This window comes from Geospiza fortis, unplaced genomic scaffold (genome assembly GCF_000277835.1).
Source record: "Geospiza fortis unplaced genomic scaffold, GeoFor_1.0 scaffold425, whole genome shotgun sequence".
Taxonomy (NCBI): Eukaryota; Metazoa; Chordata; class Aves; order Passeriformes; family Thraupidae; genus Geospiza; species Geospiza fortis.
In genome coordinates this window covers 960,966-988,795 of record NW_005054387.1, presented here as the reverse complement: position 1 = coordinate 988,795, position 27,830 = coordinate 960,966, and the positions used below count along the sequence as shown (strand labels likewise).

General features: G+C 52.3%; 1 protein-coding gene across 3 annotated transcripts; it reads left to right on the top strand.

The window, feature by feature from the left end:
* On the top strand, window positions 1–27,775 carry LOC102036096 (NADPH--cytochrome P450 reductase). 3 transcript variants are annotated; one of them, XM_031060647.1, is made up of 16 exons: window positions 1–136; window positions 10,411–10,600; window positions 16,673–16,721; window positions 17,568–17,696; window positions 18,100–18,249; window positions 19,070–19,194; window positions 20,013–20,102; window positions 20,554–20,652; window positions 21,351–21,467; window positions 22,151–22,269; window positions 23,301–23,482; window positions 24,162–24,311; window positions 25,088–25,385; window positions 26,230–26,375; window positions 26,567–26,652; window positions 26,858–27,775. In XM_031060647.1, exons 2-16 carry the CDS (start codon window positions 10,425–10,427, stop codon window positions 27,000–27,002), a joined length of 2,061 nt encoding a protein of 686 aa, XP_030916507.1. In that variant the 5' UTR covers window positions 1–136; window positions 10,411–10,424; the 3' UTR covers window positions 27,003–27,775. The 3 variants fall into 3 exon arrangements, with proteins under 3 accessions (XP_030916507.1, XP_030916508.1, XP_030916509.1); XM_031060648.1 differs by lacking the exon at window positions 1–136 and adding an exon at window positions 4,643–4,798; XM_031060649.1 differs by lacking the exons at window positions 1–136; window positions 10,411–10,600 and adding an exon at window positions 13,747–14,160.
* Window positions 27,776–27,830: the final 55 nt, after the last annotated feature.

Sequence of the window (27,830 nt, the reverse complement as noted above, 5' to 3'; positions counted from 1 at the left end):
CTGGAGGAGTTGAACAGGGCCATACAACCAAAACTCTTTGAACTGTCTCAAGGGAGACTTTCCCTGCTGCTCACCACCCTCCGTGCTGGAGCTCACAGGCCCCACCAGCTCTTGTTTGCAGAGCCATAGGTGCAAGGTAACCCCTCTCTTTTGAGTGTCACAGGTTCTGGAGCATCTCTGGATGCATTTGGGTTTGGGGAGGGTGGCTGGCAGTGGGTGCTGGGAGTGATGGCTTCTTTACCTGCAGCAAAGTGTGGAACTGTCTGACTGAAACCCCGTTTGGTCTTTGCTCTCTCCTTTGCCTGTTGAGACACAGCAAAGTTTGTATTTGCTTGGTTCTGAAGGACTGGGGAAAAGGTTTCTCTGCTCAGGTCTGTGGTCCTGCCATCTCCTCCCCTGGTATAAAGGAAAACCACCTGTAGTTACCTCTGTGGGCACTGAACTTTGTTCTGTTTCCTGACGTGGACTCTCCTACCTCAAAAAACACAGTTCTTAGAACTTGCATAATTTGCTTTCCCAACGTGATCATTTGATCCCAGTGATGAGATTACTTTGTACACGCTGTTGTGGAGAGTGAATCACCAGCCCTGCAGTGACAGGTGCACCTCTGCTTTTTTATAGGCTTGACAATTTCATAGGTCAGAAAAAATAATAATTGCAGGCTGCTCATAATCTCTTGCTCTTTGTCCCCGAGTAAACATTTCAAGTTAATTGCATGCTGCTATCACCCGTGGAATCCAGACAGAGAGATCAGAAGCCATGTCTGGTGGCTTCTGGAGGGCCACAAGTCCAAAGAGTGGCTGAGTTTGACCCATGGTGGCAGATTGTTGTGGTATTTTTGCTTAGTAATCAGCCACGTTCGTGCCTGCAGTCACTCCTTTGCAAGGAACGGAGGTATTGGTTTATTTATCTTCCTTTGTTGCTGTGTGGAGTTTGAGGTGGGGTTGGATTTTTCTCCTTGGTAAAATCTGGCTGTGGCAGTGCAAGGGAAGTCTGCTGGGAAGGTTCAACAACCAGCCCAGGGAGTTGGTAGGTCTGGTTTTGTGGTGCTGGATGGTTGTGAAACACATCAATTGACTCTCTTTCACGGGTCATTGCTGCATCTCCTCTCTAACTCCAAGCTTTGGAGGAGCAAGTTGATAAAATGCCTGCAAGGATTGTGCAAGTCCTGGTTGTGTAACAGGACTCAATGCATAACTGCTGGAGGTAAGAGGAGCAGCTCCTGTTACAGAGGAACAAAAAGCCCTTGTGTCAAGTATCTTCTCTTTGTGTTGGTTCTGCTGGGGCATTGGAGAGCTGTGGTTTTTGCAGCTTGGGACCAGCCTTTCAGCCTGTGACCCCTGAGTTCTCTGATGTCTTGTGGCCTGTATCATGTTTTGGGGATGGAATTGATGTGTTGAGGTCTGCTGTGGCTGTGTGTGATTGCAAGGGGCTGGGCTGGGAAGTGATCTGTGTTTCCCAAATCATTTCACAAAGGTGAAGTCCAGGTCAGATTGCTGACCCATGGCAGGCAGGGAGGTTCTGTAGGGTGATGGCACACCCTTCTGCTGGGGCAGCCAGAGCAGGACAGCTCTGGTGCTGAGATTCCAAGAGGTGCAAGGATCATGCAGTGACACCTCCATCCCCTACAGCAATGCAGGAGATGGGCTTGTAATGTGTGAAAAGCTCCTCCATTCTCAGGGGAAACTGGGCTTATAAATACAAAATATCCTGGCTCCTTGGTTCTCTTGAAATAAATAAATCCCCAAAACACACTGTTCTCATCAAAAGTCTTGACCATTGTGAAAACTTTGCAAGATGTATTTAACCCTGTCCCTCTGGTGCTCTTTCAGCTGTTGGTTTCAAGGGAAACCTCTCAAAAGAGACCAGCATTGGAGGGTTTTGCTGTTCAGACTTTTCCTGGTGGAAGAGGTCAAAGTCTCTGGCTACTGACCCCATCCATAGGGTGCCTTTCCCAGTGGTGGCATAAGGCAAAGCCACAGCTTGTCACACCAGCCCTCCACAAACTCAGGCACAGGGTGAACAAACAGCCTGTGGGGAGGAGAGGAATGTCCAGCTGTGCCTGTGGCAGCACAGGGTACAGCAGTCACAGAAGAGGCTGCTGAAAAAATGTCATTTTCCCTCTTGATTTTGAAAAACATCTTCAGCAGCACCTGAGCCATGCAAACTCCATGCCTGGATGGGTTGCTCCTGAGGTTTTGCAGCCCTCTGAGCAGTTGTTGGACTGAGAGGTTCCTATGGAGTTGGCATCAGGATGGTGTAAACCTCCTGCAGGCTGTCCCTGCTCCTGAATATTGGTGCTGGCAGGACCCCTGTTCCTGTTCCAAGCAGTTCCTGAGCTGTGGTGCTCTGGGTTTGTCCCTCACTGGGAGGGGAGGCTGGTGAGCAGTGTTGGTTCACAGGGGCTCAGTTACCTGCCATTCTCAGGTTGTGTTTATCCTGTAACCCCGAACTCCTGTTCTTCTCTGCTGGCTCACATTAATCTGTGAAGGAAGGTGTCCAAGTGCCTAAGCTGGGGAGATCCCCCATGTTTAAAGGCTCAGAGTCAGGCTTTTATCTCATAGAAGGAAATGTGCAAGTTCAGTAATTCTAGCTTGCTTTAAGGCAGCTTGGCAAGTTTGAGTTCATTTTTGTGGTGGATAATGCCTTAAATCCTTTGTTTCAGTGCACTGGGCTCACTGCACAGCCCCACCTGAGCATACCCATAGCAGAGATTTCCTTTCTGCCTCAGTAAAACAGTTCTTGTTCTCTTCCTTGCTTTTGCAGCTGCTCTGCTGTCCTTGAATAAGACCCAGGGGCCAGAAAACATGCAAGTGTGACACAGTGGAAGCTCAAATATGCAGTATTTCAAGATCCAGACTGACTGATGCACACTCTGTATCTGTCCTCTGTCTAAAACAGCAGTTTTGCTGATGTCTGATCTGGTGTGTCAGGGTCTGGGTAGGAGACACCTTTCACAGTGAGAGGAACTTCTGTTTCACAAAAAAACCCAACAGTTTTTGTGTTCCCTTCCCTGCTTGAGGTGCTGCTGCAGCCAGCTGCTCAGTTTGGGCTGGGATTTCTGAGCTGGTGGGAGAGTGCAGAAGCACTTCCCAGGTTTTCTGTGAGGCTTTGCTACTTTCTACCCTTCTTTATTGAGCTGGTTAATGGGAAGCTGTGGGAAATATGTGGGAAGAAAGTGATAGGGAAGCTGTAGGTGTAGCAATCCTTCACACCAGGACCTGTGGTCCAACAGAGGCTGAAGGGGCAAGGAAAGCTGTGAGGTTTCTCATGTGCTTTCCTTCCCCACGAGCCCAGGGACTCACCTGTGTGATGATTCCCACCCAAAGCATGGAGCTTGTGCAGACCAGGTCACACAGGGCCAGATCAGCCTCCTCTTGTTGATGGGAAATGCAATCTCTGTGTGGCAGAGCTGTGGAGAAAAGGCTGATCCAAGGCAGTTGTTAAATAACCTGGATCTGAGCACCTGCTTCCTTGAACTGCTTTTGTTTTGGAAAGGCTGACTTTTCCTGCCAGGTCTCCTTTTACTAAAAGGGAAAGTAAAAAGAGCTTGTGTGAGGCTGGCACAGGCTGATGTAAACAGAATTTCTTAGTCTAATTTATTGCATTTCTAAGAGGAATAAGAGAAGATCTGGTTTTGCCCTGAGGGTCTCCTGGCTCAATATCACACATTAAACATGCAGGAAGTCTTGGCTGCAGTGGGGTTCAGAGGAGACCAGGCACAGGAATGGCAGCTCCACCACAGCCCTGCTCTCTCTGCTGCTGCTGCCTCTCCTCCTTCCTCCTGGGATTGTGTCTGTGGGGCTCCTCTTCCTGAGAGCCACCAGTGACCTGCCTGATGTCATTAGTGGGTGAAAGAAGAGAGCCCTTGGCTGGTCACAAGACTGCATTCCTGTTTGTGGGCAAGTCTCTTCCTTCTGCTGCTGCTGGGAGGAGTGGTGGGGTCTCAGTGCAGCTTCCTCTTGGTGCTGCAGCCTCTGTGAGCTCTCCACAAACTTTGCAGACCTCTGAGAGGGCTGTCCAGTGGTTTTCTTTTTTTCCTCCCAGATGTTTCAGTTGTTTAATTTCTATTTACAGCCTCCCTGTTTTGCCATTGTACCTAAATCTCAGGCTGCAGGTCAGTGCTGTACAAAGAATTGGAGTTTTCACTTGGTTTGGTTGCTTATCAAAACACCCAGGGTTTTTCCAAGCATCAGCACCCTTTGGACACCTGCAGATAAGGTTGTTCTGTTCTGAGATTGAATTTTAGGGCTGTGTCATGATGCTGGTGGAAAAAATTGGGTTCTGATTTAAAATTGGGCTTTTTAAAGGCTTCTTCTCAAGGCTGATAGTGCCCTTAATCTGTCAGCACGAGAGGAAGGGCAGTCCCTGGGGCAGACAAGGTGGGAAGGGAAATCTGGTCACACACACCTGCCTCTGCCTTGGCAATTCAGGATGGTCCTTCCTGGTCAGAAAGAGGGGTCTGGCAGATCTGGTGGTGATGGTGACATCCCCAGCCACGCAGAGCTCCCAGCACTGGAAATCATGACAGCTGCACTTCCTCTCTGCTGCCTAACGTGATGCCTGTGCTGAGTCAGGGACATGAGGGTCACTGTCACGTGGCTGCAGAGAGCACGAGTGCCCTCCCTGCCAGCAGTGCCCCCTTGTCCCCTGCGCTGTGTGCCTCTGCAGGGCTCTCAGTGGCAGTCTGAACAGGAGAAGGTCAGTCTGAAGGAGCCTTTTGAGTGTGTGTTGCTGTTATATCTGCAGTTAGACCTCATGGACTCCTGTTCGTGAGAATCTGGAAAGCAGTCCTTGGGTGAGTGTTGCTGGAGGGGTTGGGTGGGCTGGTGGAGAGGGGATGGGGGTCCAGAGCTCCAGTTGGCACTGGGATGGTGTTGTGAGAAATGAGGGGATGGTGGGGAGGGGATTTGGGCTCCAGAGCTCCAGTTGGCACTGGGATGTGAGAAATGAGGGGATCTCGTTGCTGCAAGGGTGGTTTGGCTCCAAACCGCTGCCTGCTGTCCCTGCTGCTGCTCAGCTGAGGCAGCCTGGACCTTGCTGTGGGCTGGGAAGGCTCCTCTGCCTGCACCCTGCTGAGCTGCCTTTGAATGGAGCCTGGCACCGGTGCCAGGGTCGGGCAGAGGGTGGCTGGTGGCACTGCACGTTTGTCACGCAGCTCCTCTTTGACTCCATCCCCACTGGTTCTCTTTCTGCACACACTGCAGAGCACAGGTTCCACCTGCAGCCCCTGTGCTTACCTGCAGGTGTCCAAAGGGAAAAACCCTGGGTGTTTTGATAGCTCTGGGGGTGCAGCCCCTGTGCCAGCCGTGCCACGGCAGGCAGTGTCTGCAGGGGATTGTGGGGATCCCTCTCTGGTGTGCTGGGCTGCAGTCAGGGGCTCCTTGGTGCTCCAGCTGCTGCTGGGGATGGATGATCAGAGGTGGGGGCAGTGAGCAGCCTGGGCTCAGCAGTTTTCCTTTTCCCTGCTGAGCAAGGCATCTCCCTTCTTATGCTTCTCAAGGAAAACTCTGGGACTGAGTCTTTCCCTCTGCCCCTCCTATTTCTTAAATAAAATCAAGCCAGTGTGTTAACCCACAGAAATATGCCCATCCCCATGCAGGAATTGATAACTTTTGTGTTCCAAAGTTTGCTAACGCCTCAGTACCTCCCAGGAGAATGCAGAGCTGAACACAAGGTGGGATAAGACAGATTTCTGCATACCAGAGCATTTCATTTGGGTCCATGCTGATGTGTCACTTTATCTTGCTTCAGCTGGCCCCTTCCCTGGAGCAGCCCAAGAATTAACAGCCAGTATCACCCAAACCCTGTGACTTTGTGCTTGCTCAGCAGTTTTCCTTCTCCTTCCCCTCTGGGCGAGGCTGACTCTGCACGTCAGGGTGTGCTGGTGGTGGCACGGGGCAGAGTCAAGCACAGAAACTTGGTCACTCATTTTTGGGGCAAGAGTCACAGGCTGCAGTCCTGGTCTGGGACTGGGGAGTCCAGCTGAGGTACTTGAAACTCATCACAGATACTCTATTAAGAAAAAGGCTACTTCAGTGTCAAGAGAGACAACTTCCTGCCCACACTGCCACTTTAGCTTCAGAGCCAAGGCTTTTGGTCACTAGGAGGTACCACAGGGTGACTTCTACAAGGGGAAACCTCCCAACCATGTTTTCTGCTTTTGGTTCTGTGTCCCAGGGTGCTTTTGGTCACTAGGAGATCCCACAGGGTGACTTCTACAAGGGGAAATCTCCCAGCCACCTTTTGTGGTTGTGGTGGTGTGTCCCAGGGTGCTTTTGGGAACATCTGATGCACCATCTCCTGATGCAAGGAAGGAGAATAAATCTCTTCAGTTTGCTGACCACTTGGTCTTCATCACTCCTGTCTTGTTTGTTTGTAATACTGTTTATATAAATATATTTAAGTATTTTTAAGCATGTGACCTTTAGTCTGTATGGAAATCATGGGGAATTTGAGGATGCCTGGCCCTAAGAGTGCTTCCAGTCCTTTTTTTTTTCAAGATGTGCATGAGAATGAGGAATACATTTAATTTAATATGAAGTGTTTGCTAGCACAGAGATGTGCAGAGAAGGTCCCTGATGATTTGAATTATTGTGAGCTGCCATATATCAAGCAAATTCTCACATTCAGGGGCTGAAAAGCTGTGCTAAAACACAGCATTGCTTGATAGCAATCTTTCAAAATGTTGTGACTTTTCTGTGTGATGGAAATGCTCGCATCTTGCTGAGACTGATGGCTTTGCTGTGTGCACAAACAGGGATCCAGGAACTGGAGCCACCATCAGAAAAAGCCTCAGGGATATGGACATCTTGTCCTACCTTGATTGAAGATATAATAAACAGTGTGGATAAAATGGCCACCCTTGAAACTGTTGTCAGGGAAAGTTTTACTACTGTATCATAAATTTCCTTTTCCTTTTAAAAACCTTGTTTGATTCTACCAAGGCCCTTCCAGAGACTGCAGGATTCCCAGGATAGCTAAATTTCAAGTAAGAGTCAGGTTTCTTTTCACTGGAAGTTATTTGAAAATGACATGAAAATGTCATTTGAAAATGACAAATTTGCTGTGAACTTCTGGAAAATAATTGTTACAGCCAGCTAGGTGAGACTGAGATAAATTGAGCAATAATCTTCCTGTGCTGGGTGAAGTGAGTTCAATAGTTCCTGAGTTAAGACAACCCTTTAAAAAAGAGAAATGAAGCCTAATTTCACATTCTTTGCCTTTCTCTTGCAAACCTTTTCCTGAGGGTAGGGGTGGTGAAGGGAAAGCAAAAAGAAGAATCTCTAGCTGGGCTATAAACCTTGAATAACCAAATGTCCAGGACCAGAGGGAGCCCAAAATTAAAATGAATCAAAATTAAAGCAGCTCTTGTCACCAGGCCATGACCAGGTTTCCTCCCAGGGTTAGAGATCAGTGTGGAAACTTTGTGCAGTGGAGATTGTGAATGAAGAGATGAGAGCAAACCAGGCTCTGCTCCATGCACCAGAGCCATGAACCTCCTGGAATATTCCCTTCCCTGGCTGTGGGCAGTGAGTGGGTGGCCTGGCTGCAGCTGCAGGGCTCCTTTTTGAAGCCCTGGAGAGCTGCAGTGTGGTCAAGGCAAGGAGATAGCGCAGCTTCCACCCCCACATCCCCCCAGGCAGCATTCCTGGGAGCTGCTCCCTGAGGATGCCTCCCTCCAGGGCAGTACTGCTTGGGAGAGCAGACCTCCTCTGGAGGCTTGAGAAAGCCAAAAACCCCTCTGCTCTGGGAGCTGGAGCTCTGCTGCTTTGAGCACAGTGATGAATTTTGGCTGGAGACAAAGCCCTCACCTGGCTGAGCAGAGCACAGGCTCCTTCTTGCCCTCATTCTTTGCCCACACAGGGCAGCTCGTTGAATATCCGTGAATATCCATGTCTGAGCTGGGAGTTGCTGTGGGCCAGGTGCTGCTCACCACATTTCTGGTTTGGAGCTCTCTGCACCTGCACTTGGGGACGAGGGAGGCTGCTGTGTCCTGGGCAAGGAGCCTTTCCCAGGGCTCAGAAGGGAAAGAGCTGCAGCTCCTGCCCCAAGCCAGCTCAGCGTGGTCTCCATCAGCCTTGTGTTTATTCATGGCTTCCTCTGAGCAAAGGTTTGTCACTGTGCCTTGGGGTTTTCAGGGAAAGGGAGTGAATGCCAGGATGTTCTGAGGGTTGTTTTACTGACATGGCCATCGCTGCCCTGTGTGAGGGGAGTTGTCCACCCTTGTGTAATTTGGGCAATGAAACTGCTGCTGAACAAACCAAGCCACCTCTCAGAATTGGAGATATTTACTCCTACTTGTGTCTGGGCACTGATTCCTCCCACTGATTCCTCCATCTCTTTGCAGCATTGGGCTGTGCTGTGCACAGGCAGCAGTTGAGGCTCCTTAGGAACCATGGACCACTCAGGGCTTCTTTGCCCTCAGATTTAATGACAGTTCAAGTGATGAGTGAGATGGCAAGAACCAAAACCCCAAAACTCTGTGAAATGAAGCGTTCACTGGCAGATTTTGGCTGAAATTGGCTGAGATTCCTGCAGGTTGGGTGGCAGAGGGAAGGAGGAGAAGAGCTTGTAATTAAAATTTCTGAGCTTTCATCAGGACTAAAAGCAATAAACCAGCAACATTTCCCCCCCACCACGAGCAGATTCCCCTGGTGCTGATTGCCAGACCAGCTCCTTTGTGATTTACTGGAACCAGATAAGGAGGAGGAGAGGGATCCTCCTGGGAGCTGTGCCTTTTTGGCAACTAAGCCCAAGTTGTGGAGGCTTTAGCTAACAGTTTAGTCTACAGTTGTACAGAAGTAACATCCAGCTCTTGCTTGGCTCCAAGATCCAGCCATGGAAAGCCTGTTTGCAAGGAGGGAGGACAGGGTGACCTGCCTGATGGAGAGGAATGTGCAATTTGCTTGTCTGCAGTCACATCACTCTTATTTTTCTTCCAGCACCCTGCCTTGGTGTCTTCTGTGGGAACCTACCAGGAAGCTTTGCAGTGGTGTTTTAGTGCTCTTTGTGATGCAGTTACTTGCCAAGTTCTCCACCAAATGAAACTTCTTGTGGGGTTGAGCGCTCATTGGGTTGCCAGAGTACCCACCCAGGGTCACTGCCAGGTGGCTGTGGACTTCTCCCTGTGCTCCACAGGATGCTTTTTATGGCTGGTGCCCTGTGGCACAGGGCTGTGTGTGTTGTCTGGAGCTGGACTTCCTTTGTTGGGGTAAAAACGGGGTTGATCTTTTCTGAAGCTTGTACTTGGTCTCCCTCATCAGTGCTCCCTAAGCATCACCTTCCCTTCTCTTCCCAGCTCCTGAATGTCTTAGCATAACCTTCAGCTTCAGTCACTTTTGTTTCTCAGCCATGGCATGTATCCTCTGTGACACCAGCACGGCCCTGAGTCACTTTTCTACGTGCAAGTTCAAATGTCCATAGTCCCCTGGGTTGGCAGCATGCCCAAGTACAAAGAGAGACTCACTTTGCCCTTCCAAATCAAGTTTAGAGTTAATTATCTGTTTATTTGGACAGACTGTCCTTGCATGTAGGGAAGATAATCTTGCCATTGGGTTAGGGTCAGAGGGGTTCAGAGCTTTGGCACCAGCAGTGGGAGGGAGGGAGGGAGGGATGGGTGGGTGGCTCCTCAGGGGAAGGATGGGGGCCATGGGGCTGCCTGGGTATTTGAGGGCTGGGTGTTCATCCTCATGCTCCCACAGACTCTGGGTATGGCTGTGGGCAGGTCCCAGATCACTTGAACTCTGCCTTGGTAAGTGTAAAGGAGCAACTCAAGGAGATGGAAGTTAAACTGGGGGAGATCATGGAGGGGACTGGGAAGCCAAAGGCTCAGGGAGAGATGGATAGTAAATCCAATCTGCAGTGGAGTAAATCAGAAATATTCATCATTTGTGTTGTAACAACCTGTTGTGGGGGTGCTCAGGGGGGTTGGTGCCACAGTCCTGCTCTGGGGGTTTATCAGCACAGCAGTGGGGCCAGGGCATCCTGTCACCTTGTGGGAAGGAGGGAGGAAGCCCCAGATCTGTGGGGTGACTGAAGAGTGGGGTCACCCCTCAGTAACACCCCAGGGGTTGTGTGTGAGTAAGGGCTTTAGTACGGGCTGGCCATGAGTCCCTGTTGGGTGTTGCTGGGGTGTCAGTAGGAGCCTGGTTTGGCTCCTTGGCTGCAGTGTGGGGCTGCTCTGAGGCTGCTGCCAGAGGGATGGATCAGCATGGATACAGCAGCCGGGAAAGAGCTTGGTAGGACACAGCAGAGCCTTGCAGAGCTGTGATACAAGGCCTCTACCCAAAGAATTGTTGGGCAGCCTTTTGCTCCTAAGACAAAGTGTAAAGCAAAACTGATTTTCTGGGTGTGCTTCAGTGCTGTCCCATGTGGCTGCTGGTGCTCACTGTTTTTCCTTGCTCACAGTGCCTCTGAGTGCCATGGGGGAGCCCAGCATGGACCCAACCATTGCTGCTGACAGCCCTGCACAGCAGGACTCTCTCTTCAGCATGACAGACGTGTTCCTCATCTCCCTCATCACTGGACTTTTCACCTACTGGTTCTTCTTCCGCAAGAAAAAGGAGGAGGTGCCTGAGCTCCCCAAGATGCAGACAGTGTAAGTAACAGCTCTCAGCCTGTGTGGTTCTAATGGAGCTTCTCTCTCTTGCTTGTGGTGGGTTCTGGGAGGCTCAACTGGATTGTGGGAGGTGGTGAGGGGGCGTTTCTGTGCCCTCAGCTGCTGTGGGTTCTGCTCCCAGTGCAGAAATCCCGGTGGAAGAGCCAGGCTGCAGTTCTGCCTTACCCCACCGTGTGGCCCAAAGTGGGAATTGGCCTTTCCCGAGCAAGGCAGGAAAGCCTCTGGCTGTACTTCAGAGCTCTTAAGGATTTAATTCTTGCTGTTTTCTGATAAAAGTCATATTTGGGTAAATCTGGAGAAAGGTTGCTTGCTCTTAAACAGATTTCCTGTTGGAGATTTTATCTACCCTTGGCTATGAGGGAAAGGAATAATCTTGGGGAGCTGGGAGATAGTTCCTGGGATGTGCTGCTTTGCAGCTCCTGTAAATCATGATTGGCTTTTGATACCAGGTTACCCCTGGAGTGGGAGACTGGATTTGGAGAGGGAGAGGCTTTGTTCCACCCTGTCTCCTGCAAAGGGCTTGGGGCCAGGAATGAGCCACACAGGTGGAGATCTGGGTGCATTTCGTTCCTTGTATCAGTCACATTCCAAACTTAACATCAGTTTTCTGCTGGATTTTTTTAGCTCACTCTTTATTTCTGGAGGTTGGAAAGTACATTTTCCGGCTGGGAGGGTTTTAAAGGGCAGCAGTGTCCCTGGCTGTGCTACCTTGTGCAGATGGGTGCACACGTGGCTGGGAGCAGCCCAGCTGCCTGTGCCAGCCCAGCCTTACCTTGGGAATGTGTCCTGTTGGATTGCTGGGATGATTTCCCTGCCATGCCTGCCAGCCAGGGCTGTGTGTGTCAGTGCACGTGGTCGCCTCTGGAGATTGTAAGAATGGCTGTGCTGGCTGGGGAAAGGGCACTGTCCATCTGAAATTGGATCCTGCCATGGCACAGCCTGGGCTCCCGTGCTCCCCATCCTTGTGACTGATTCCACGTACAGCCCATCATGTGCAGCTCTTCCAGAGGCTGTGGTGACCTTGCAGGGAAGCTTTGACTGCTGGTTGTGTGTTACCACCTTGTTCTGTCCTGCAGGGCCTCAGCACATGGGCTTCCATCCCAGCCTGGCTGCAGGTCCTGGCTCTGAGCTGCCTCACAGGCACTTTGTTTCTTATGTGGAGTCTGTGCTGCCTTCTCTGTCCCTGTAAGGAGTGAGGGAGAAGCTGTTCCTTGTGGGAGATGTGGAACAGCAGCACCTCCTGTTGCTGATAACCTGAGAGGTGAGGTTGTTCAGCAAGTTGTCTGACACAGCTGCACTTTGGAAAAGTGTCAGCCAGGCAGGTGCAGAGTGAGAGGAGGCTGTGGAGTAGTTCCCTGTACCCTGCTGCAGCCCTGCTGTGGTCATTGTTATCAAGCTGGTCCCAGGACAGTGTGACCCTAAAAGCCAAAGCTGTGGCTGATGGCACATCAATCCTTCAGGACAGAGACAGTGACTTCCTGCAGCTTTTGCAGTGGGATTTTATGGGATGCCTGGAACTGGGAGGAAAATGAGTGAGAAAACAAGCTTGGTCAGCCTTGGGTTTCCTTCCCTCCTGTAACCCTTCGGTCTGGGGTGGAGTTTCCTTTCTGATGAACAAGCAAATCAGGATCCCAGTGCCAGCCTCTGCCTGTGGCTGGCTGGGTATGGGGGGCAGGGGAGCTGTCCCAGACCCGTGAAGGCAGAGAGGCCTCAGTGGGACTGTCTCTGGCTGGAGTGGAGAGCCTTGACCTTTAGAGGGGTTGCATTCTTCAGCTCGTTCTCTGCAGCTCTGCCAAAGTGTCCTGAACTGCTTTATCTGATGGCATTGGATGATGGTTTCTCTTGTGTCACTTTGGCCCCCCAATTTCAGCCTCAGAGCACTGGAGGATGAAGGTGCTGAATAAAAATTCAGACACATCTCAATGCCTGCTGCTTTAGCAATGTGTTTGCAATGCTGAAGAGTGCAAGCAGAGTCCCTGACCTAAACACAGCATCCAGCACCTCAGTGCCCTTCTGGGGTTTTTGGGAGCAGCACACCTTCATAAAACCATGTCAGCTCAGCAGGGTCTGCAAAGAAAATGCCACTTTTTGTTACTGCCTTTGATTGTGGAAGAGCAGATGTGAGGTTGAGACGCCCTGGATGGCAGCTGGGCTGGGTTCTCTCTGTGTGGCCTGGGAATCATCATGATCTTGCCCCAGCAATGCATCTCCAGCTTCAGCCACAGCTCAAAGAGGGATCAGGCTGCTGATCTTCACCCTTAAGTGGAGCTGTTTTCCTGCCCAAAGTGCCCACAGAAGGGACAGGACCCAGCACGTGCAGTGCTTCCTGCAGACGAGGTGTCCCGTACCTGTGATGTGTAACACGTGTGTGTGGGCCAGGCTGGGATCCCACTGACTGAGCATTGCTTGTGTTTTGACCATTTTCAGACTTAATTAAAACCACCAGAGCAGCCCTCCCTGCAGCCTGCTCTGCAGATGTCGTTAGGGAGAGCAGCTCTGGATCAGCAGCAGCCACGGCCACCGCGCTTCCTCGCAGGGCCATTGCCGGGGAATGCAGGAATTTATTTTTGCTCTTTGGCTGCTCCTCCTCTGCAAGTTTCTCAATCACAGATTTCTTTCCCTTCTCCTGTCCCCACTCTGCAGACAATCATCCTGGGGAGGTGCTGGTGGGACAGCCATTGGTATGCTGAGTGTCACTCTCTCCCTTCTCCCCCCCTCTTTAACATTGTTTGGGACAGAAGCTGGCTTATCTCTATTCTGCAGCTATGCAGAAATCCATTCCCTGGTACTTGTAGGGCTTCCTGTGGCAGGAATTGCTCCAAGTCCTCAGCCTGATTAGCTCTCTGCTGCCTGTGTGTGTGAGAGAGACCATCTCTAATTTAATTTAATAGGATCCTGAGGAAAACAAACTCCTTTGAGCTGCCTCCGTAATGGCACTGCCATAGTTACCCGACGCGTTGCTCACGCAGTGTCTGGAATCGTTTCATTCAGCTACAGCATCAAGCTTTTTTTTTCTTTTTTTTTTTTTTTCTAAAAGAATATATAAAAGCAGCTGTGATATAAACAGTTTCCAAGGGAACAAGGCTGGGGGAGGGTTTTGTGTCCCGTCCCTTGCTCCGTGCGGGTGGGAGAGGGACGTGTGCTGCGGAGGATCCTGGGAGGTTTCATTCTCCACTCCTAATTCCTTTCTGCCACTGCTGCCAGATGTTGCAGTTTCTCAGGACTGAGCAGATCCACTCAGTAACTTCCAAAGCCCCACCAGGAGGATCGGAGTGGACGGCACCACTCCTGCTATGACCCGTGCTGGGACCTTTTGTGCCGGCTCTCTTCTCCTCAACAAAAGGCTGATGCTTGGTTTTAACGCCCGGGAGGAGCAGAATGGAAAGGCCTGTGTGCCTGTGGCTCCAGAGCTAAGTTAGATCCGTCCCCCCACAGCTCCCTTTGCAGACACAGCTGCCCTGGACTCTTTGTCTGCCTCCTCCCTGCCCTGCCATGGGCTGTGTGTACTCGGCCCCGCGGGAAGAGCCGGCCGTGGCCAGGTGAGTTACTCTGCCTGATGGGCTGCTGGGATCCTTCCAGCTCCAGAGCTGGGTGGAGTGGGTGCCTCCTCCCTCTGCAACAGGAGGAGAAGGAAAGGGAGAAGGTAAGAGAGCCTCCCTGTGCTCCAGAGGAGACCCTGCTGTCGGTGCTCGGTTTCTGTGCAGCATCCAGCCTGCATCCTCACTTCTGGATGTATCTGTGCTTTCAGCAGGAAAGGAACAGGAGCTTTCTGAAGGAGAGGTGTTCAGCTGAGACAGACTTTGGTGTTCTTGCTGAGCTGTTGGAAGCTTCCTCCCCTATCCTTTCTTTCTCCTGAAACCAAAGTGGCAGAGAGCCCTGGGAGTCGTTTGTGCTGTGGGCTCTCACCAAGGGTGGGGGAGCTGTACAAGTTACAGGCTCACTCTGACAATGGGGTTAATCCCCTTCCCTCACCCAGTGCTTCTTCTAGTGCTTGTAGCTGCTGCCTTGAGCTGTCTAAGCTGTAAGAGCAGTCCTTGCTGAGGACAAACTTTCTCTTCCAAGTTTCCCTGGCAGAGCAGTGGAAATGTGTGTAGTTTCTGCCTTTGGTGCCTGTGTGTTTTCATTGCTCAGATTTTTAGGCCACCCTGATGAAGCAATTTCAGGGAGTTGTGTAGCCTTTTTTCCAAAGCCAGACTCATTATTTCTTCTGTATCTGAGCCACAGCCTGTTCTCCAGCACTCACTTCAGTGCAGGGTTGCCTCCTTTGAAAACGGACGAGCTCCATGTGCTGCTCCCTTTTCTCTTCCAAAGGGAGCTTGTTGAAAGGATCTAAAAACTTTTCTTTTTCTCCTCCTTTAAAAGCATTTTGTTTAGTAGTTAAACCAACAGTTGTTTTAATTGGATCTCATTTGCAGAGGGCAGGAATTAAAAAGTTCACCAAGGAGATAAGAACTAAGTGAGAGCTGTGTCTTGAGAGCTCTCCCAAGCTCTGTCCTGGCTGCAGCGTGGGCAGGGCTGAGGCTGCTCCCTGAAGATATTTTTGATATCCCAGTTCCCAACAGGGGACAAATGACAACATGGGGAGGCTGTTAACTGCTGGGAGAGCCAAGCAGGGTGTGAAGCAGCTCTCCTGGGAGCATGGCTGCCTTGGGGAGCTTTTTGGGGTCAGCTTTGCTTGTCCTTTGTGTGTGCTTCGTCTTTTGTATGAGCCTGTTGGTGCTCAGAGCTGTCAGGCCCAGTTATGGAGCTCCTTGATCCCTTTGGGTAGCAAGGGGTGCTGGAAGGGATGTTTTATGAGTGTCCCCCACCCTGCTGCTCTGCGTGTGTGTGTGCTCTCCTGAAATGCCTCAGCACATCCGCAGGATCCCTCCCTCTGGGCTACGGAGTTGAGGAAACTGTTAGCAAGCTCTTCACATTCTCACATGGGCTGGAGCCAAAACCATTTGTTTTTTTGCCTGGAGGCTTCTCTCTTCCCACAGGAGACCCGGCCTTGCATTCTTCCACTGTGGAACAAGAATGGGTCCCACATTCCAGTTCCCTGCTACCAGAGTTGGGGGAGGACAGCAGGGGAGCTTCTGTCCTGGCCTGCTCTGAAAAGCTCCCAGCACCTAATCTGACTGTAGTTATTGTCACCTCTGCTTGTGAGGCTCCCAGGGTCCCCAGGGCTGGGCTGTTTTCACTCCATGACACTGAAAATCCAAAGATGTGCTAAGGATAGCAAAGCTCTGCTGGCTCCCTCCCTAACAGGGCAGCCCCAGCAGTGTGAATCCCCACCTCCATGCTTCTGGCTCTGCTGGGGTTTGTCCCACTTCCAAGCTAGGGAAAGCCACATCTATACAATAATGCAAATGTTCTGTGCAGGAGATCCATCCTGGGAATGGGAAGCCAGCAGAGAATGAGCTCCACAGGACCTTGGCTGGCAGTGGTGGCCTTGCTGGGAGCTCTGTGGCTCTGATCAGCTGTGTGTGCCTGCTCCACAGGGCTCTGCAGCTCTGGGCTCGTGGCTGGCATGCTGTTTGGAGGTTGAAACAGCTGATTTTTAGCCCTGTTTGACTTCAGGTTTGGGGGATGTGCCCTGGGAAGCATGGCTCGGGACTGATCCTGCCTGCCCACAGTGGTGTGGGAAGGAGGGAGTTTTCCATTCCCTTCTTTCAAACCATGGCTTGGCCCCTGAGATTTATCTGGAGAACTGTTCCTGTGAGATCCTTTAGCTCAGCTGTGAAACCTCTCAGAGCAGTTGATAAAGGTTTCCTGGTGGTCAGGGCTGTGTGCCTGGGCTTTTCCTGTGGGAGGATTCACTGATGGGCATCAGGCAGGAGCTCAGCTTCTCCCCTCTGCTCCAAGGCCCTGCTCCATGGTTGTGTGCAGAACTCCTGTGGCTGAGCAATGTGCAGCCCTGTGCACATATATATAATAACTGTGGTCAGTGGAGATTCACACCCTTTTTGGCAACTTTCCTGAGGTCTGGAGGCCACTTTTCTCCCACTTGCTTATTCCATGACGTCAAAAATGAATGTGCTCATCTGAAAAGATGTTCCTCCTGTCTTTCAGAGCAGCTCCAGTGAGAGACAGCAGCTTCATTGAGAAGATGAAGAAAACGGTAAGCTGCCTGTTCTGCCTCCAAGGGTGCTGGGAAGGTGGGGGAGCTCATGTCCATCCCAGTTTCCTCTGGAACCATCCCATTTTCCTCTGGAAACTGTCAGCAGGAGGAGCTGGTTTGGAGACAGACGCATGGCTGCTGCAGAGAGCATCCAGAGGAAGGCTGTGTGAGCAGCCAGGAATAGCTCTTTTAGTCTGTGCCTGAGAGTTGTTCTTAGAGAAGAAATTAAAGTGAAAATTCAGTGGTGGAAAAAAATAATGTAATATGAGATCAAAGTCAGAAGGGAAATGGCAGAGACTTTGAAGTCATTGGCTGGCAGTTGTTTATCTGTGTGGTTGGTTCCCAAACTGGCTGGCTGTGCAATGGGAATTGTACACAGAACTGTCAGCTTTTGACTCTGCTGCTCTGGACACAAGAGGAAGCAAGGGCTGGATGCATTTTCCATTCTACTTCAAAGTAGCTGGCTTGCAGCAGAGCAGGAGCTCTGGTGCTCAGGCACTTGCCCAGAGCCTTTGGCAAGTTCTGCGTTCTCATCCAGGGTGTTCCCTGTTTCCAGGAGTCACGCTGCAGCCTCGAAGTTGAGAATGAATCTGGAAAGTTTATTCTTTGCTTTGGGTTTTAGTCTGACCTGAATCTCCCCTCTGAGAGTGGCAAGAGTCATGTTCTCATTAACAGCTCAGCCTTGAGTTTTCTGCCAAGCTCTTGGAGTCCTGCACAAGCGCACGCTCCTGGTTGCCTTTAGGTTGCAGTCCAGGATTCCTGATCTCAGGCATTTCCTTTGTGCTTCATCCATGCATTTGCCAAATGACTAATCATCACTTAAAAGGGATTTTTCTTTCTCTCCAGGGCCGAAATATCGTGGTTTTCTATGGTTCCCAGACGGGCACAGCAGAGGAGTTTGCCAATCGCCTGGCCAAAGATGCCCATCGCTATGGCCTCCGGGGCATGGCAGCAGATCCAGAGGAGTATGACCTGGTAATTTAGCCCTGAACAGCCTTGGAATAGTCACAACCTTTCAGTGCCCCCTAAAAAAATCCAATGACCCTGGCCAAGGGACAGTTGTGTCATTTAGGGGAGAAAAGATCAGCCTGAGGGATGCAGGTACGGGCTCAGTCCTTGCCATTCTACATTCTCCTGGTCCTTTGAAGCCTTGCATGGAAAATCCCATTGCTTTTCTTTCTGGTGGAGCAGAATATTGACTTGCAGTCCAGTGAGGGTGGTTTCCTTTATTTTCCCTGCCATTATGGGTGGGTTTGGTCTTTCCCAACCCCTTCTGTAAACAGCTGGTGCTGTTTGCACACCTACGCTGTGGGAATAGGAATTGCCCAACAGCCACAGTGTGGGATGCTTGAAGATTCCTTCTTTCCTCTGCTTGCAGTCGGACCTGAGTCGCCTCTCTGAGATTGACAAGTCCTTGGCAGTGTTCTGCATGGCCACCTATGGAGAGGGGGATCCCACAGATAATGCCCAGGATTTCTATGACTGGCTGCAGGAGGCTGATGCCGACCTCTCAGGTCTCCGGTTTGCAGTAAGTGGCCCCATTCCAGTTTTTGTGTTGCATTTGGGCAGGAAGGCCAAGAGCCCTCCAGAGTGGCTTGGAGAAAGGCCCAACATGATGTCTATGTCTTGTACACCTTGTCTGGGATGAGATCCCTGCTGTCTTCCTGCCCAGGCTTTGTGGACACCTGCAAATGTACTTCTGGAGGCTTTAAATGCAAAGTTTGCTCTCCACTCCCTAAATCATCAGGGTTTCCTGGTATAAACAGCCCCAAACAGCCCTGCAGGCACTGAATGCAGGTTTGTAAATGAGCTACAGGCTGCTGCTGCTCTTCAGAAGCTAATTGAGCAGCCTGGGGCCAGATCTTCTCCCATGAATTAAATCACTTCGAGGAGTGTGTAGCTCTCTTCCTGTGCTGAGCTGAATAACTGGCTGAGAAACAGCCACCTCACCTAAACCCTGGCCAAATTCCTTAGGCAGCATAATATTGCAAATGAGAATAGAATCCACTGGTGGAGATGTGAAGCAGTGAGCAAGGTTTTATTTACTGTGTGGTTTGTGGGAGGCAAAGGCCAGCAATGGCTCTCCAGGCATGCCAGGTTCTTACTGGTCCCACAAGGAGATATGCAGGAGCTCTTGGAAGTGCACCCAGGCTCAGGGGAGGTGCTGATGCCTCCTGACCACACACTCTCAGTGGTAAATTCTTACTGGAGAGCTGATAGGGGAGCTGGGAGAGGTCTCACTGTCTTTGTTCTGCATCCTTTGTGGGGTGATACCTGGCCAGAGGATGTCAAATGGATGGGGAAAGTTCACCTCCTGCTTCTGCATGCTCATGAGTGTTCCCTTCCAGGTCTTTGGGCTGGGGAACAAAACTTATGAGCACTTCAATGCCATGGGGAAGTATGTGGACAAGAGGCTGGAGGAGCTTGGAGCGCAGCGCATCTTTGAGCTGGGGCTGGGAGATGATGATGGCAAGTGAGTGCCTTGGGCTGAGGGGCTGGTCAGAGCTGGCTGAAAGCATCTTGGAAGGGACCTTGGCAGGGAATGGGCTCCCCTACCAAGCCAGAAATAAGCTCACAGGGCTTGTGGTTGGGGTTGACATGTTTGTGTCTGCTGTGTCTCTCACAATCAGCTTCCTGTGCACAGGGAGTGTCCTGTGTCTGGGAAATCCCACCTCAGCTTTAAATGCCCATGGGACAACTGGAGCAGGCTTTGCAGCCTCCTCTGCCTTTGTGGATAAACTCACCCATCCCAGTGAAGGAGGCAGGTTAATCTCCTTGGGAGCTGTTTTATGTTTTCCAACTCGGACAATGATATTTTCTTTCTTTTTTTTTTTTGTTTTAACCTCTCTGTGTTCACCTGAGCACCCTGGGACATTTCATCAACCTGTGGCTCTACCTCTAAGTTCTGCAGGGCCTTTTGGAAGGGATATGCCCTGTGTGGAAGGCTCTGAGCCTGGAAAAATAAGCAGTGCCACAGAGGAATAATGACCTGTTAGGAAGGTCACCTCATGCCAGGGGTGGACAATGGGGAGCTGAGCCTTTTAAAGACTGAGCCTAAATAACAAAGCCTTCCTTGGCAGGGCTGGGGAAGGGAGGGGTGTCTGGTGTAGCAGCAGTTCCCACTCAGTGCCCTGCAGGTGCTTTCCTGGTTATCTGTGGGCATGTGGAGGTACCAAAAGTAGCTGGGTCTAAATGCCTTTTCCCACAGTGATGGGAGGAGGGCACAGGGATCTCAGGTGGCTTCTCTGGGAATGGGGCTGGGTTATTGACTCTCTCTTCTGCTCTGGCTAGCCTGGAAGAAGACTTCATCACCTGGAGAGAGCAGTTCTGGCCAGCAGTGTGTGAGCACTTCGGGGTGGAGGCTACAGGAGAAGAGTCCAGGTGGGTTTAGGAGCAGCTCCTCCTGGTCACCTTGACTTGTGGCTGTGCCATCAGCCCTGGGCTGCTGTTCCCTTTCCTCTGCACTGCCTCCCCTTCCAGACTCAAGGGCATGAGTGAAGTGTAACAGTGAGTGGGGCTGTTTGGCCTGAGCCCGTGCTGGTGTGAGTCTGAGCCCAGCTCTGGGTTCCTGTTCTGAGTGGGGAGATGATGGCTCTGGCTCCTTTGGGGCTGGGTGTGCTGGTTGTGAGGCTCCAGGGAGGCTGAGGGTTCCCCTTGCTTTGGGCTTTCTGCAGAGTCTGCCTACTTCCTCATGTCTCAGGAGGGGCAAAGGGGTGGAATTTGCATTTGCTTTTGAGCTGCAGCAAATCCAGCAAAGGAGATGATGCTTCCAGGTGTACCTTGTGGGTTCCAATTTGACTTTTTTCTCTTTTCTCTCCTTTTTTCCCCCCAGCATCCGTCAGTACGAGCTGGTGGTGCACACAGATGTGAACATGAACAAAGTCTACACGGGGGAGATGGGCAGACTCAAGAGCTACGAGAACCAGAAGCCGTGAGTGCCAAACCCCTGGGCAGGCTGTGCCTGGGGCAGGCCTTGGCTGCTGGCTCCATGGTGTTTGTAACAGCACCTGCTGTGCAGGCACTGCCACTCCTGCAGCACAGCAGGCCTCTGCCCAAGAGAAATGGGCTCAGAGCTCCACTGGGACTCTGAGATTCCCCAGTTCATGAATCATTCATGGTGAGGAGATGGCTGTGTGTGCTGTTTGGCTGGTACATCCACAGCATCTGTCCTGAGCCTTTCCTTGCCTGCAGCAGCCAATGCATGATGGCTGCTGGCAGTATTGCTGTGGGGAGATGAGCTTTAAACTTTAATTCCAGCCTGAAATGCTTCTTTGAGATGTGACAGTACCTCCAGTCCAGTTCTGTGTGTGCCCTTAATGGGACAGAAGCTGTTGACTGCTGGGCTGTGCTGAGAAGGAAATGATCTGTTTGCTGTGCCAGTGTGGGGAGCAGCAGGGTCATGATCTGTTTGCTGTGCCAGTGTGGGGAGCAACAGGGTCATGATCTGTTTGCTGTGCCAGTGTGGGGAGCAGCAGATCGTGATTTGGTTCATGCTGGGGTGCAGTGTGCTCTGGAACAGGAACCCAATCATGAGAGCCTGCTCTGGAGTCACAGGGAGCATGCCTGGATAGAAGGAGCTCCATGAGCCTGCAGGAGGGAATCCCAGAGCCCCTTTGTCTTTCCTTGCAGCCCATTTGATGCCAAGAACCCCTTCCTGGCTCAGGTCACAGAGAACCGCAAGCTGAACGAGGGTGGAGAGCGACACTTGATGCACCTGGAGCTGGATATCTCCAATTCCAAAATCAGGTACTTCCCTGGGGGAGATTGCTCCTCTGCTTTGTGAGAAGCAGAGAACAAGGATGTGGCACCAGCCTCATCCAGCACTTAGAAGGAGACCTTGCTCCTTAACACTGCCCCTTTGGGCTTCTGTACCAGGTACCCCCTGTCAGGACTTGCTCCCAGCTCTTGCATTGCTTGGGGTCCATCCCATCCCTCATCCCTGTCCTACCTGAGCAGTCCCAGTTGCAGGAATTCTCTAGAGGTCACTCAATAAATGAGAGGACAGCTGAGCTGGGGATTGCTTTTGCCTGTATTTGCCTGGTTTAGATGTATGAGCATAAATAAAGGGAATAAAGCCCTGTTCTTAAAACCCTCTCACTGGCTTAAATTACTTAAATTGTTAGGAAGTCATTAATCCAACTGGCTTAACGCAACTGCAGAGGTTTTGAGGAGCTTTGCTTTGTTCTGTTGGGGAATTGACCTGTCCTTGCTGAAACTCTGGCAAAACTGCTGTTAATAAAAACCCTGGGAAACCATTTTCCCACAATGTCACTGCTGCTGTCACTGCTGGCAGTGCAGGTCCTGTGCATCAGACCTCAGTGTTGTCCAGCTGCCTCTTGCACCAGCCCCCTTGTCTTCTGGCTGAGCTGCTGGGGGTGGTCAAGAAGTGGTGCAGGTGTTCCACGTGCTCTCCTCCTGCTCTGTGCCAGGTATGAGTCTGGGGACCACGTGGCTGTGTACCCAGCCAACGACTCCTCCCTGGTGAACCAGATTGGTGAGATCCTGGGCACGGACCTGGACACTGTCATGTCCCTGAACAACTTGGATGGTGAGTGGGGCTGACCCCTGAGGGTCTCCAGTTCTCCAGCTGTGGCCTCTGTCCTTCACCCTCAGATCCTGTGAGGCACCTCCAGATGTCCCACAGCCCCTCTCAGTGCTGTGCTGTTTTAGCAGGGGCTCAGAGCCTGCTTGCTGAGATCAGCTGAAGTGGGTCACTTGTGAAATGTGCTTGGTGAGCCCATTCAACAACAAATTATGTAACAGCACACTCCTAATTATGGAGCATCAGCCCACCAGAGCATCCTTCAGCAGCCCTGGAGCTCCTCAGGGCCCTGAGTGTGTGAGATGTTCTTATTCAGTCCTGGGAGGAGGCACAGGCTTGGGGACTGAGCTGCCAGCAGGGAGCACTTGTGCTGATCCAAGGAGCTGTTCCTGGGTGGCATTCCCAGCAGAGCCAGCCTCTGGCAGGAGGGAGATGGCAGCTGCTGCCCACCACAGTCCTGGAGCAGCACAGCCAGACCTGAGGCAGCAGATGTGCTGGCCCAGAAGCCTGAGAGAGCTCCTGGTTTCTAGAGGCAAAGTGGATTTAAGGCATTGCTGGAGCCTGTGGCCCCCTGTGCAGTCATTCCTGTCCCTCATGGACCTCTCAAGGCTGAACAGAATGGCTCCAGCCTTGACTGCTGGCACAGCTGAATGTGGCTGACAGAGCCTAAGGACACTTTTGAGGCCAGATCTGATGGAGGTGTAAGTGCCTGAGGCCAAATTTTCCATGGAGGACAGCTGCCTGCTTAGCCTGGGGGGTTTGCTGGACTGTGTATGCACATCTCAGGGCAGGGAGCCCCTTGGGGAACACAGGGTGTATTTTTTGCTGCTAAACTGTCAGGCAGCACCTATGAAACACAAAATGGGCTACTGGGAGATGGAGCTGCCTGGGGAGGAAGGTGATTCAGTGTGGAGCTGGGGCTCTGACCCACAGGCTGCTGAAGCCCACTCTGCTCTGTCTCCAGCCCTCGCTGCGTGTGTAGCAGCCGGCACAAGGTGGATAGATTTTTAATTTTTCTTTCTCTCCCACTTCTCCAGAGGAATCCAACAAGAAGCATCCCTTCCCCTGCCCCACATCGTACAGGACAGCCCTGACCTACTACCTGGACATCACCAACCCTCCCCGCACCAACGTGCTCTACGAGCTGGCCCAGTACGCCTCGGACAGCGGCGAGCAGGAGCGCCTGCGCAAAATGGCCTCGTCTGCTGCCGAGGGCAAGGTGGGAGCACTGCCCTGCCCACCTGGCCTGGGGAGTCCCCAAAAGGCACCCAGAGAGCCCACAGGGTGTGGAGGTCCTGGGGGGCATCTCCTAAGTTACGCCCCATTGGCTCCTTCCCCTGTTCCTATGTCTGTCCCTATATTCCTGAGCCATTCACCTCCCATTTTCCTGATTGGCCTTTATCTTTGTACTGCCTCAGGGTCAGCCCCCAGGAGAGAAAGCTGGACTCTCCAGGTGTGTGTGCTGGAGACCTGAATGCTGTCATCTTATTGCAAAAGTTCCATACCTTCTTGGTGATTTCTCATGGGCAGCTCCTCACAGCACAGCCAACAAACTCCAACTCTCTCCTCACCCAGCTAACCCACTCTTTTGTAGCACTTGTCTTCTTATTGGACACAGCTGTGGCCTGTTAAGGGCAGGCCTGTTCCTAATCTTTGGTGATTAGTACAGCTGCAACTCCCCAGGTGTGAGACTACCTTCTGCACTCTTTATTCTCTTACATTCTATCCCTCCACACCTGAAGATCTCACCGTGCAGCTGAATTAAACATCTGTGGATATTATGCAAAGACCCTTTTTGCTTCTTTACCCTGAACTTTACTAGCAGCAATTCAGGCTCAAGGGGGGTGTTTGCCAGCCCTGTGGGGAGGTTGTGATGCCTGTGCTGTCCTTGCCTGCAGGCGCTGTACCTCAGCTGGGTGGTGGAGGCCCGCAGGAACATCCTGGCCATTCTGCAGGACATGCCCTCCCTGCGCCCCCCCATCGACCACCTGTGTGAGCTCCTGCCCCGCCTGCAGGCCCGCTACTACTCCATCGCCTCCTCCTCCAAGGTGGGTGTGCTTCCAGCAGGGAATGTGCCTGTGGAGGGACCTCTTCAGCTGCAGCTCTTCTCAGCTTGGAGCTTCTCCTGGTGACATTTGAGAGGGGCAGGTTTAGCGATCTCCATGAGTGGAGTTATCCCAGTTTCCCACAGGGGCTGTGCAGAGGCCCATGCTGCAGCCAGCTGTGCCCTGATACCACCACACTCTCTGGAGCCCTGCTCCTCTTTGCCCATTTGCCTGGCAAGGTGGCATTTTAGGGGCTGGTCAAAAGTCCCTCTTGGCAACCCCCAGGGAAGCTCAGTGGTCCTGTGATGAGTTGAGGACAAGACAGAAGCCCCATGAGGAGCACACAGAGAGGAGTAGCTGTCCCAATGTTAACATGAGGCTGAACTTTCCCCACTCCTTAGCATAGTGTGGAGTTGCTGGGGCTCCTTCCCCGCCTGGTTCCAGCATCTCTTCCCTGCAGGTCTGTTGCCATCTTATTGTAGGGGTTTCATACTGTTGTCTCCTTATCACAGAAATTTCATACCTTCTCAGTGTTTCTTATGGGCAGCTCCTCAGAGCACTGACTCTTTCCTCTTCACAAAGCAGCCAACAAACTCCAGTTCCCTTCCCAACCAGCCACCCCACTCTTTTATAGCATCTTCTTCTCACTGCTTACAGCTGTGGCCTGTTCAAGTCAGGCCTGCTGCTAATCTTTGATAATTGACCCAGCTGCAACTCCTTAGGGGTAAGATTACTTTCTACACCATCTTTATTTCATTATATTCTATCCCCCTACCCAGGTCCATCCCAACTCCATCCACATCTGTGCTGTGACTGTGGAGTACGAGACCAAGACAGGCCGCCTAAACAAAGGGGTGGCCACCAGCTGGCTCAGGAGCAAGGTGCCTGTCCAGCCTGGGAGCAGCTCCCAGGTGCCTGGCCAGCAGGGGAGCAGCTCCCTGGTGCCCATGTACGTGCGCAAGTCGCAGTTCCGGCTGCCCTTCAAGCCCAGCACGCCCGTGATCATGATCGGGCCAGGCACCGGCATCGCCCCCTTCATGGGCTTCATCCAGGAGAGGGCCTGGCTCAAGCAGCAGGGTGAGTGAGTGAGTGCCCAGGGGCTGGAGCTGCTGCAGGGCTCTGTGGGGGCAGTTTGGTGCCTCCAGGGTGCAGCTTTGCTGCTCCTGTTGCGGGTTGGCCCAGCCAAAAGCAGAGTGCTGGGGCGTGGTGAATACGGCTGAGTGGTTTTGTCCACACAAGGGTGTCTGTCCTGCTCTTGGCCACAGAGGATGTTTGGGGGTGGACAGAGCTGGGGCACTTCTCTGACCTCTGCCACTATTGTAAATCTAAGGTGAGTCTGACAAAGGGGAGAGAGAATGATGCATCTGACTCCATCATCAGAAGGCTAATGAATTACTTTGTTATACTATACTATGTACATTTCATCTAAATTGAATCTGCCATGCACTCACTCTTGCTCACACTGCACTCATCTCTGATTCCCTCCTGACTGTCCTGTGACAGTCCAACACACACACATCTCTTGGCCCTGATAGGCCAAGGGAACAAAACATGCTCACTCTGGGTAAATGATCTCCATATTGCATTCTACTTTAGCACAATGAGATAAGAATTGTGTTTTCCTTCTTCTCTGCTTGTCTCACAGCTTCTGTCTGTTCAGAGGGCATGTGAATACCACATGCCACTACCACACCTCCAAATAACCACAGCCAGGTCACTCAGACTCGATTCTAAAGCCTGTGGCCACTATTGGGAATCAGTCCTGAGCTTCCCCTTGTAACCAGAAACCATCGTGCAGCTCTGCGAGCCCAGGGTGGGGGAGAGCACAGGGCTGGGGGCTGCTGGGGGTGTCAGGACAAGGGGAGGTTGGGAAGGGGGCTGGCAGGGCCCAGCTGATGGGGCTGTGTGACCCACCCTGCAGGCAAGGAGGTGGGTGAGACAGTGCTTTACTATGGCTGCCGCCACGAGCGCGAGGACTACCTGTACCGGGAGGAGCTGGCCCGCTTCCAGAAGGAGGGAGTGCTCACCCAGCTCAACGTGGCCTTCTCCAGGGACCAGGCTGAGAAGGTACCACACTGTTCCTCATGCCACTTGTTCCTGCTGCCCACCATCACTCCCATGGCAGGCAGGAGCACCCAGCACTTGTCTTGTCTCCCAGAGCTGTGAGCACAGCCTTGCCTTCCTGAGCCTCCCTCTCCAAGGTCTGTGGTGTGGGGGCTCTGCTCCTCTCCCCTCACTCCCACCTTGTTTCCTGCCAGGTTTATGTCCAGCACTTACTGAAGAAGAACAAGGAGAACGTCTGGAAGCTGGTTAATGAGGGGATGGCTCACATCTATGTGTGCGGGTAGGTCTGGGCAGGGGATGGGGATTTGGGGGCAATTCTCAGGAAAAGGAGCGTGACTCAGTTTCACCAGGTGTGCATTACAAGCCCTGGGAGGGTTCTGCTGTCCTGGTTCAGGGAGGGCAGGGGGCAGGGGTGAGCACACCCTGCAGAGCGGGAGGTGGCTGTGTGGCTCTGCTCTGGTGTCTCACTCACTCCGTGTTTGCAGCGATGCCCGGAACATGGCCCGGGACGTGCAGAACACCTTCTACGAGATCGTCTCCGAGTTTGGCAACATGAGCCAGCCCCAGGCTGTGGACTATGTAAAGAAACTGATGACAAAGGGCCGCTACTCCCTGGATGTGTGGAGCTAAGAGCGGGGCTGGCGGGGCCGGGGAGAGAACAGGTCCCCAGGCGTGGGCCAGGGGAGCTGGCAAGTGCCTGCTCACCCACTGCTGCTGGGGGTGACGCTGTGGTCCCCTGCCCATGGCTACCCCGCTGTCACTCCCAACCCTTCCTGGGCCTCTGCATTCCCTCGGGGCAGGCTGGGCACCCAGGGGGGGGAAAGGGTTGAGAGGGGCAGGGGGGTAGCTCAGGCTGCTGTCCAGGAGCTGCAGTGTCACCGGCACCTCAGGGTGCACCAGCGTTTGCCTTGAGGCCAGGGACATCAGGGACACGGCCACGAGGGACAGACACGGCCAGGGAGTCCTTCCCTAGACACGAGGTGTTGCCTTATCCACGGGGCTGGAGCCCAGCCTGGCCTGCAGGGACAGCAGCGGGGTGGAGGGGCTGTGCTGGGGCTGGGATGGCAGCTTTGCCTCCCTCCTGCCACCCCTGTGTGCCCAGCTCTGGGATGTGGGGCTGGCAGCTGGGCACAGAGCTGTCCCATGGCCCCAGCAGCATGTCCTGCTCAGTTCCTGCTGCCTGCCCTGGCTCCAGCAGCAGCGGGAAGCTCCTCTCCCTGTGGAATGCAGCCGGATTGGAGGTGGGGTCTCAGCCCATGGGGGCCCTGCCTGCTCCCCTGAGCCCAGCCCCTCCCTCACACCATGTACGGTCATTTTTTAAATACGGTTTTTATTTTGAACATCTTTGTGATTTTAGCATGGGAAAAAAAAAAAAAAAACAAACCAAAAAACAACAACAGAAACCCCAGACTTCCAGGCTGTCCAATGATTGTAAATTATTTAAATACATTTACCCTT

Coding starts and splice junctions, on each gene's coding strand:
- LOC102036096 (XM_031060647.1), top strand. CDS start 10,425: ATGGGGGAGCCCAGCATGGACCCAACCATTGCTGCTGACAGCCCTGCA. Junction 18,250..19,069: donor TCTCAGGTCTCCGGTTTGCA/GTAAGTGGCCCC, acceptor GTTCCCTTCCAG/GTCTTTGGGCTGGGGAACAA. Junction 19,195..20,012: donor CTGGGAGATGATGATGGCAA/GTGAGTGCCTTG, acceptor TGCTCTGGCTAG/CCTGGAAGAAGACTTCATCA.